Source organism: Triturus cristatus, chromosome 12 (genome assembly GCF_964204655.1).
Source record: "Triturus cristatus chromosome 12, aTriCri1.1, whole genome shotgun sequence".
Lineage (NCBI taxonomy): Eukaryota > Metazoa > Chordata > Amphibia > Caudata > Salamandridae > Triturus > Triturus cristatus.
This window is the reverse complement of record NC_140595.1, coordinates 623401043-623411814: the sequence shown is the minus strand read 5'-3', so window position 1 is coordinate 623411814 and position 10772 is coordinate 623401043. Positions and strand designations below refer to the sequence as shown.

The following is a 10772-nucleotide window of genomic DNA, read 5'->3' as shown; positions in this document are numbered from 1 at the left end:
ACCAGTGACAAAGTGCTAAATAAACCTTTTTCGGTCACATTGAAAACTCTCCCTTAACGGTACCAGTCAAGAGGATTGTAAAAATCAAAACAAAAAGTAAGCTCTCTCCTGTGCCGCGCGCTGAGCGTCTCGAGGCCTCACCTGGGAAACCTGGCACGCGGGCGCTACACGGCTCACCTATGAGGAAGTGCCTGTAAATAAAGGCCCGACTTCCTTTTACGACACAGGGGGAGGAAGAGGTGCAGGCTATTTTACACCTGTGGATTTTCCGATGAGGGCTGGAGCTTCCACAGACAGGTGTATAAAAGGCAGAGGCGGCCTGCTCCAGAGGCATGAACACAGTTTGAAGCTCAGCCAAGAGAACAGAGCAAAACAGAAGAGGCAGCTCTGCCTGCTGTGGTTGCACGTGCCGAAGGAGTCTGGGAGGCTAACTGAGGCAGAGGTGGCAAACAGCTGTTGCTGCTGAGATCGGCAGTGGAATCCAGAGTTACAGGGAGACAGAAAAGCATCGCTGAACCAGAGAAAAGCCCTCGCTCTGCAATGTATTCATCCGCCCTGGTAAGTGGTACACAAGTTTTTCTGAAAATTTGAATATACAAGTGCAGTGGACAGGGTGGTCAGAAGGCATCACGTGTCTGCTAAAAAGGGAATTTCTATGTTTTTTTTCAAATAATATTAGGTCCCTATATTTGGCTGCTCACAGTGTTTTTTCAGTTGATGTAAATTAAAGGCGATGTAGAGAACATGATTTGCACAAGATCACACAATTTGGCCATTCTGAAAAAGTCAGGATAGGATCATTTTCCAACAAGACTACTAGCCCTTAGCAACGAAACCACGAAGTGCGGTTCCCCTGGAGGAGCTCCTGCATAGAAAATGGACATTAATGTTGATTAAAAAGCTCATTTTCATATAGCACACAGTGACCGTTTCTTTGCAGCTTTTAATATGTAGGCCTCTTGCACGTGTTTTGTAAGGCATCTCTTTCTTTTTCAAAATAACCCCCTGAGTAGCACTTTTAGACTTACACAATGTTTTTTCAGCACTTTTCAGTAATTGGTGCATGGGGCCGGAGGGGTTGGTCACTATAGGCTGCACCTAGATCTGACAGAACAATCCAGGCTTGTGCCAATTACATTCTTCTGTATTAACCTTGCATAGGGTGACCAGATCTCTACATGACACAGGGAAATCTTGTTCTATTTCATATAACAACCTATTGCATTCTGGGAGTTGTAGTCTTTGTTCGCATCTATGTATAAAGTTGAATTAAAGGCACAAATTAAAATGGTTTGCAAAATGAAAGGTCAGAACTGGTCACATGATGTCCATGGTAGCAAAGTAGCTTCTTGTAACCCAAATCCATTTGCATAGGGATGGCAATGAATTCATGGCTGATTGTGCTGTTGTTATTGCATATGAAGGGCAATAAAACCATGCCTCCTTCAGTTTTCACTAGCCTAGAAATGTCAGTGCAGCTATGGCTTCTTCCTGCAGGAACGGAAATTACTGCTTGGGTTGTCTATGCAGTTGTTGCATAGCTTTGTCACCAAGGCCTGGTATTGTGCTTGGGGCCCCAGATAACCAAATTAGTGGCCCTTCAAAGGGGGCTGGGCCAGGAGAATACTGTAGACATAGGTTGTGTGCATCTTCTACGACAAAGCTCAGGGAGTAGCTCTAAGGGGGTGACAGGAAGTAACATAATATCCCACCCTACCGTGGACTCCAGGTTTGGCTGGTGCTTTTCTACGTAGACACTGGTTTGGGTGGAAAAGGCCATTCCTCAACACGTGGGTTTTGTGAGAAACTGACAGGGCTAGGTAGGTTAATTCACATCCGGCTGCACCTTGGCCCAAGTGGACTGCAAGTTATAAACCAAAGATGTGACCGACTGAGCTCCAAACCTATTAGCCTTTTACAGGCCCAAAGTGAGTGAGGCCTTCTCCCAATTTCCCAGAAGGTCAGTCTGCCTCTGGCCATCACTGGAAGTATCTAGTGGAACTACCTAGTGTGAATAATACGCTCTATAGAGCCTGTTCACAAAGGCATATCGGAATATGTAAATACTTGATCCCAACGCACTGTTTTACATACTCCTATATTGCTTTGTGAAATGGCCCCCAAAACACCTAAAAAGGCAATATTCAATGAATATCCGTACACAAGTCTTTCAAATATAAAGGATTCTGCCCTCTTTGCACTTTTACTAACAGGGAGTTGGACATTTTGGGCCGATTCACAAAGGCATGTAAGAGCACGTAAAAGACTACTCCTGTAGGACTACTTTCCATACTCATAAATGTTTTGTAAATTGGCTTCTACAAGTGTGAGACTCTAGGGGCTAACGGTATGCTCTTCCCACATCTCTTTCTCCAGTGGTTCCTGTGCGCACTCGTCCTACTCTGCCTACAACACTGCGAGGCAAACAGGAGGCACGGAGTGAAACACCATTCTCATCACCAGCAGCAGTGCTTCACCAAGGAGCAGCTAAGTGACATGCCGGACAACTGGATGCAGCGATTCAGCGGGAGCCCACTGAAGTGGGACAGTTACAACGCGGTGACCATGGTGTCCCACCTGGAGAAGATGCAGGGGGACATGAAGAGACGCCGAAGGAACACAACGGGCGAAACGTGTCCATCCTTCAAGTTCATCTCGCAGGAGGACCCCAAAGGCCACAACGAGCGCTCCCTCTCGCCCTGGAGATACCGGTAAGAGCCCAATCCAATCGCGCATTCAACCTACAGTCTTACAAGATAGTCCCACCATGAACAACAGGTGCAGTCAATACAAGGGAGTTGCGTTTACTCAAACCCCGTAAAATAAAAAACTCATTTGCGCCCAATAGGATTATTTTTGGCCTCCAATGTAGTGTGAAATAACATGCAGAAAGGTTCTTTGACTCATTAATGTTCTGTTTTGCTAGTGAAATCTTCTTGTATATGGACTGGAGGAAAATGCCCATGCAAACACCTTGGGGTCAAATGCAGTTTGCACAAAACTTGTAAATTTAAATTGGATGCAATCATTTTGGCCCAATTTTAAACTTTACACTTGGAATTAGATCAGCTAACGTTAAGGCACTAAGAAGTGATTTAGGGCTTGATGTATGGACACATTTTCCCATAGACACAGAATGGGTAAAACTGTTTGATACATCTGGCCCTTAATGAATTCTTTTAGCCCTGTTAATTGGTGTTAGTAATAAGGCCACAAAAGGTACTGATGCCACGGTGTGCTGTTTTGGCAGATGGTGTGAAAAGCTGTGAAGCTGCAGCTTTTCCCCCCAAGTTGAGCCTGGCCGGTATTACATAAAGATATGTTGGTGCGTTCATTTTGTAATATTGCTACAGCTTTTTAATGTGGGATGGCAGTAGTGCTACAGCTAGTAGGTTTCCACGTCCCCTTGAGTGCTTGACATAAACTGTTTGAGGGACTACTTTACAACAAAAGACCCCTCTTTCCACTTCTGCTTGTTCCCTGGACATGTCGCACTCTAATGTGCTAACGCCCCGTTCGGTAGTACATTAAACCCAGGCCTATTGACTTTGCCAATAGGAGCCAAAAGGTCCAGAAGTGTATTTGCTTCAGTTTGGTCCAGTATCTCCTGATTGGTTTATGACATAACTTGGTTTATTAAACTAAATCACTGCATCCCTCTGCGTGCCTCCTGCAAGGCAAAAATGTAATTCCTGGCAGGACTGACTCAGCTTTCCACATTTCCGAGGAGAATAAAATGGAAATGGCTGAGTCCAGTATTAGTGACAGCGCTAAGTGCTCACTGTGCCACAGGATTCAAGCTAGCCTGGCTGAAGAAGGGTGACATACCCTGAAACCGGTCCCAGGATGCTTGTTTCTGGTCCAGGGAGGACCTGGCCTGGCAGTTTGGTCTGGACTGTTGCTTGTTTCCGGTCCAGGGAGGACCTGGCCTGGCAGTTTGGTCTGGACTGTTCCCATGAGGCACAGGGTCAAGACTGATTTGCATATGGCTCGGTCCAAACTGGGGTGGCGTAGTGGGCAAAAGAACGATGGATTTAACCCAGATCTTTTGACTGGGGGAGAATGTTTGCATTGTCAGCATTCCGTCCATCATTTGTTTGCTGTAGCGCTAAGGAGCAGCATGATTTCGCTCCAAGCACTATATGAAAAGCAATTACTGTAATGCTTGACCTGCTACTTCTTTTTCCAGAACTGTGTGAAGTATTCATGGGCCCAGTTTGTAGGCTGTTTACCAATTGGGAAGTTTTGCACAGCGCCGCACGCCACGCTGGTCACCTCGGAGCGCTAGGAGAATATAAATATGAATGATTGATAAGGACTAGTGTTCCGGTATCAATGGAGTGTTCCGGTATCAATGGATTCGAGAACGGGTCCTATATCGAACCCTTATTTTAATGCGTTTTGAGGTTTTGCTTCAATGCCATCCATTGCGGCACTGCCCAAGATCACAGTTAAAAATAGGATGCCGGAAACCGTGGGATGGAGAAAGAGCGCAGCCGAGGATAAAACCCTGGGGTGGAGCACGGAGCTTGTGAGTGGGTGGAGCTAGAAGCCTGGGAGTGGGGTGAAGCCTGGGAGTGGGGTGGAGCCTGGGGTGGAGCACGGAGCTGAGTCACATTCGTTCGTTGCTCCAGGGAAGGAAGCAATGGTGCAAGACATGTTAACCGCGCGCTCACCCGTGCACACGCCCTCTTCAAGCATCTTTCCTTTTACCCACAATGCACTTGCCCGTCTCCTTTCAGAATCCCAATTAACTCACAGAAGCACAGGAAGTGATAAGATACCGCAGTGTCCGCCCAGCTCTTTTACCGGCCTGACGTCAGTGTAGTAAACTCCAATGCGGGGGGATGTGCCGACTTTGAAACTGGACAACCAGGTTCGGCGTCGGCTCATCTTCCTGTGATCCTGGGCAAATCACTTAATCTCCTGTGCCTCAAAAAAACAAAATTGACCCTGTTGAATGTAACTATGGCTCGTGTAAAGCGCTCTAAGTCCTTCGGGTCGAGTTCACGCTAGATAAAACTGCATTTTTTTTTTTAAATGTAGAAACTCCTGACTCTTCCTGCCTGGCCGTGGGCCGTGGGCCCACTCCTTGGTCCCGACCGCAAGCACTTCTGTACACGTACTTTACTTGTGCCCCACTGTCCCGACAGTGTGCGGCGCCCTAGTGTTTTCGGTCTAGATGTGCACTATAAAAAGCCCCAAGGCCACAGGCAGACCTGTGACTCGCAGACCTGTGACTTGATCGGCTTTTATTCCACCGGGCTTTTCCCCGGTGGGCAGGAGCCCTCGGAGGCCGGGTGTGCACGCCCAGGGCCGTTCCTGGTGCCCCGGTTACTTTCCCCGGCGCATGAGGTGAATTGTAGCAGTGATGGGGGCTTCAAGCGGGAGTGGGTGCAGGGAGAAAGCGATCACTGGGGTAGAGCGAATGGGTGGATCCAAGGACAGTTTGCAGGAGGAGATGCAAGGCACGTGGCTGCTGGAGCATCTTTGCCAAGGCTGCTTTTGGTACCCTGGTCCGTCCTGGTGTCTCTTCAGATGCCCCCGCCTGACTCTCCGGCTAGGCTTATGCTCCCATCACGGGCAGAACTTAGTCCAACCTGATCCCATTCCGCAAACAGCTAAAAACAGATGTATCTCGTCTTTTCCTTCAACAGCTTCATTGTGCACCATCCCTTTGTTTTTCCTCTCCCACCCCCTTGCTTCTGTCCTCTGCTTCCAAACCATAAAGTGAATATGACTGGCCACACTGATTATTGCGTCTTATTCAACAGCGCCACTTGTTTACCCAGCTCCGCCAGAACCGCCCCCCCCGCTTGTGTCGCCCATGGGGCAGTTGCTGTGTCGGTCGCTGCTGGTGCTCCAAGTTGTGCCAACAAAGTGGCCACCGTTGCCAAAATATTAGAGTGAGCAGCCTGGCCAGCTCCCACCGCTGTACTGGGCACCTGATCCCCCCCTACCTCAGCTTGTCTGACTGGTAGCACTGCAGGCGGTGAGACCGCCACCGGAACCTCTGGCACCGACAGTACTGGGATACTCGCGGGTGGGGCCAAGGTCTTGAACGCGCCCCTAATTTCTGCCAAAATTAAACCAATATCATCCCTCGCTAACCCTGGTCCCTCTTGTGGGGTCACTATGGGTTCTGGAATTACAGGAGGAAGCATAGGCGGTGGCATAGGTGCTAGTAATGGTACTACAGGGGCAGGAAGCACAGGTGTGGGCAAAGGAGGCACAGGAGCAAGGGGCATTGCTGGCGCAGGTTCTATCACCTGCTGAGGTACGGCCGGCTGACACTCCTGCCCCCCTGGAACGGCCTCATCACCCCCTTTCGACTCTTTCCTCCTCTTGACACTTTTTGCCTTCTTAACCAACGGCGGAAAGGCCGCCTTCGGCGGTACTATCGCCCTTCGCGGGCGTTCCGGCACCACCGGCTCTGTAACCCCCTCACTGTCTGACTCGGGAGCCTCCCCCCCCGCGTCCTCCTCACTGTCCTCATCCCTACTCAACTTCGCTAGCACCAATTTTAATAGCTGTGCTATCTCGGAATCCCCCCCTTTTCTCTTCTGATTCCTCTTAGGAGGCATCCTGCCCCGGCTGGATCAGGCGATTAGGTATCCTGGGCGGCCCCACGACGCTCCCCCTTCTACCCAAATTACGAGGGGAAAAAACGAGACGCACCCTACAAGCAGTTCTCAACGTAGCAACGCTGCAATGAACGGATTCTGAATTGCTTCACCCCACTGACCCCGCCTATGGGCGCTTAAATACAAAATGCAAGCACTGGCTCACGCAGGCACGCTATTTTTCTCTGCTGCGACCGATCGGATCGTACCCGAGCCCTCCCCGGCACCGATTGTGAGCTGCAACGGGATCTGTTTCCCGCTCAAACGCTCGCACCGATGCGAACCACAACACCGCGCCGCGGGCTACTCCCGGACCCCGGTCCCATGTAGAACGAAAGCAGCACACCACGCTACCCAATCCCCGACTAACACTTGCTTTGCCCCCCGGAGAACCAACCCACACGCCTCGCCCGCAGCCCAGATGCTAGGGGAGCAGGACCCACCAACTCGCCCTGAGCCCCGTGGGAGCAGTACATAAAATTAACACTGCCGCCCGCAGAACCCCGGACGATGGACCCGAATCCTCACCCCTCCCAGCACCTTACCTGACCTTTTCACCGGACCCGACACCAAGCTCCGTTGCCACCTCGAGACCCCACCAGCATGCACCGAGTAGCACAACAACCGCGCAATCCGCAGTCCGCCGACCCGCCGACAAGATCCACGACCAACAGGAGGCCCCAACGATTCGCCAACCAGCGCCTACGCCCCCACGATAGTCCACGCCACGAGATTCGGAGTCGTCGTCGTCTTCGCAGTAAGAGAGGATGAGTGGAGGCGAGAACCGGGCCTAAATAGCCCCTACGCCCCACCTCCACCCATCCTGACCGGAAGCGTGCGCTCGCCCAACGTCGCTTTGCCCCGGAAGAACAACCGCTGCCCGGCAGCCAATCGGCTGCTGGCCACGCCACCGAGAAGGGGGGTGTGTCGCACGGGCGGGGGGAGCCGAGTCCTAAGGGCGCGCTTCCGGATGGTCGCGCTTGGCATAAAGTGAATATGACTGGCCACACTGATTATGCTGTTTTGATGCTTTTTTTTATATTAAACTGTTAAATATATGGTTACTGTTGAATGTAAATCGCCTATTTGCCTCGGGATGCTGTTGCTGTTTGTAAGAACATGAAATAGATAAAAACATGTTTATTAAGGCTGTTTGTTGTCTTTTGAGCACATAAAACCTAAAAATAACACAATATAAAATAGGGCAATTATCACCAAACTACTATATACATACAATTCGTCACTTAAAAATTTCTAAAAAATGACCCAATAATTGCCTTGTTTTATATTGTGTTGTTCTTCTTAATGGATGCATATTTAATGAAAGAAAGTCACAACATACCCAAAGCGTCTTCGTTGCGTTGGCTACACAAGGCCTTGACATATACATTTTAGTGCATATGCCAGTACTTTCTGCGCTTAGATTCTCTACTATCCCCACAAAGTGGCTCAAAATTGAATTTTTTAATCTTTTCTCCAGTATCAATGTGGACGAGAACCGGTACCCTCAAAAGTTGGCCTTCGCCGAGTGCCTGTGCCGCGGTTGCATCAACACCCGGAATGGGGAAGAGACCGCCTCTCTGAACTCGGTCTTGCTGAATCAGACCATGATGGTTCTCCGGAGGAAGCCGTGCCCCCACCCGCCAGCCACGTTCACCTTCGAGGTGGACTACATCAAGGTCCCAGTGGGCTGCACCTGCGTTGTACCCCTATACTCATAAAGCAGCCACTGGTGACCCCCCACAGAGCTCCTATGGAGTTCAGTACATTGACAACCAACCCTGTAGTGTGATTGTTCACACAGAACCAGTTCGTTTGTTTTAAAACACTTTAAGAAGTCTTTTCACTAGTAGGGCCTCTTAGGTCATTGTCTGGTCTGTGGAATAGTAAATTCACGACTAGAATTGAATTCCAGGATATTGGATTTTGGATTATGTAAAGCAATAGCAGGTTCACAATCAATTCTTGTGCCCAAGAATGTAATTCATTCACACACAGTCAGTTGCATGGCTTTTTAAATAGCGCCTAGTATGGTATTCAGCATGCGTCTAAATGCAGTGGCACCAGCTGTTGCAGTAAATGCACACAGAAGCCCATTTAGAGTTATGTCATGAACTTTGACTAGCCTTACCAAATTCACTTCTTCACCTGACACATGTTGATGTGCAATGCTGGCAACCATTTTAAAATATCCTGCCACATAATGGCCCATCCCCCTTCCTGAGATACAAATATTCATTCAAAATGGAGTTTGATTGACTCCCCATAAATGTACAAGACTCCAAAATCTTGATCCTAGAGTTCACAATGACCTTTGACCTAGCTAGTATGTCGAAGTTATAGTACGGTACTATGCTCTTTTACTGTAAAATGCATTTGTCATGTTTATATATTTGATAGAACTGCCCTTAACCAAAAATATATATATATATTTAACATATTTTATATAACTCTTAAATATCAATCCTATTTATTATATTGTATATGTATTTTAATTTTATTAATTATATGGTGTATGTACATTAATGATACTGCATATGTGTATTTCTAATTATTCGTTTTATCGCATAACCAATTGTTTGATTCAGGCACAATGTGCTTAGTTTAACCTCGAACTGCAGAGTCAGCTCAGGAGTTCAGCTGATCAGCAAAGGTGGTGAAAACAGTCACTTTTGGAAGTGGATTATTTGTTTCTCAAGCGCACTTCCTGCCTGAGGCACGCGTCTAACAAACTATCTGAATCGTGGCGCTGTGCCGGGGCAACAACCTGTCTGGAATGCAGCCTGTCCTGCTGGCCAGGCAGAGAAACCGGAAGGCCCAGTTCCCTGTGTAAGCAGGCGGGAGCTGCGATGACAAAATAGCGAGATAGGAACGAAGATGTGTATTTAATAACTATTTATTATGTATTTATAATGTATTTATTATAGATCTATTTATTGAAAGGCCCTGCTGATTTAAGAGCCTTTAAAACAGTGATTTTAAAGAGAGGCAACATGACATATATATATATATATATATAGAGAGAGAGAGAGAGAGAGAGATTATGTGGCTTTAGGATACTATTACAAAATAATATTTTTGTATCTTTATGAAGTGACAGCGTGTAATTATTTATTGTGTGTAGCTGTGGCATTTAAACACACTTTCTATTTGATTCTGTCTAATTTAATGCGCCATGGCATGATTCGTCATTTTGACTGCTAGCAATGGCTTGATGGCGAAATGAATTGCTAAATAAATTTTTTAAAAACCATTTAATTCCTTTTGTGGTGATGTTTCTTTTTGCTACAATTTGACTGGTTTCGAATGAGGTGGTGGTGGGCACCAAGGGGCATATCATCAAGGACAGGCGATAATTATTGCTAAGCGCACTTAGCGCTAGGATAATTATCGCCGGCTAACGTGGATTTTTATCGCTGAGAAAGCGTGCTATTAGCAACGCTTATCTGAAAAGCGATAAAAATCCTAGCGCTAAGTGCCAAACGTGAGATTATCGCTGGAAACCCAGCGATAATCTCACACAATGTGGCGTTAGCTTGCTGATAGGGACTCACAAACTTAGCCATGATATCCACCTTCCAAAGGATATCATGGCTAAGTCAATCTTGAAGAAGGCGTAAGGAAAGTAGCGATAACAGGGGTTATCGCTACTTTTCTTGCCGCTATGCTTCATAGCGTGGGGCTTGATGATAGGAGAAATGTCGCTTAGCGACATTTCTCCAGTCATGTCAGGGCAGGAACGCCCACTTTGCATCTCATTAGAGATGCAAAGCTGGGCGTTCAGATTTCAGGTGCTAATGCAAGGTTTCACGCGATAGCGTAACCTTGCTGATTAGGCGATAAAATTATCGCCGCTTTTTGCCCGAAAACGGACGCAAAAGCGGCGATAATTTTTTATCACCTCATTGATGATATGCCCCCACGTCTGTCTCATTTGTTGGAGAGTGGGGTGGGGGGGAGGGGGAGGCTGTTCCATTCATCTTCTGCAGCGGCAGCTCGAACTAGGACCACTTGTCCAAGAGCCAGAGGTATCTCTGTAACTGAGGCTTCTGGGAGTTGCCAGGTGGCCAGGATCACTGCACCATACTCGGGCCACTGACTGACGACCAGCCCCCATTTAATAGCAATGCTTAATCAGTGACGTGAAAA

The 10772-nt window shown here is 47.9% G+C and overlaps 1 protein-coding gene across 1 annotated transcript; it reads left to right on the top strand.

The window, feature by feature from the left end:
* Nucleotides 1-301: 301 nt before the first annotated feature.
* On the top strand, nucleotides 302-9881 carry LOC146776431 (interleukin-17C-like). The gene is made up of 3 exons (XM_085636940.1): nucleotides 302-558; nucleotides 2377-2711; nucleotides 8104-9881. The coding sequence occupies exons 1-3, from the start codon at nucleotides 541-543 to the stop codon at nucleotides 8342-8344; spliced, it is 594 nt and encodes a 197-aa protein (XP_085493066.1). The 5' UTR covers nucleotides 302-540; the 3' UTR covers nucleotides 8345-9881.
* Nucleotides 9882-10772: the final 891 nt, after the last annotated feature.

What these genes read in the sequence shown, in the direction of transcription:
- LOC146776431 (XM_085636940.1), top strand. An exon ending in CTCTCGCCCTGGAGATACCG is followed by an intron (nt 2,712 to 8,103) that starts GTAAGAGCCCAA and finishes TCTTTTCTCCAG; the next exon opens with TATCAATGTGGACGAGAACC.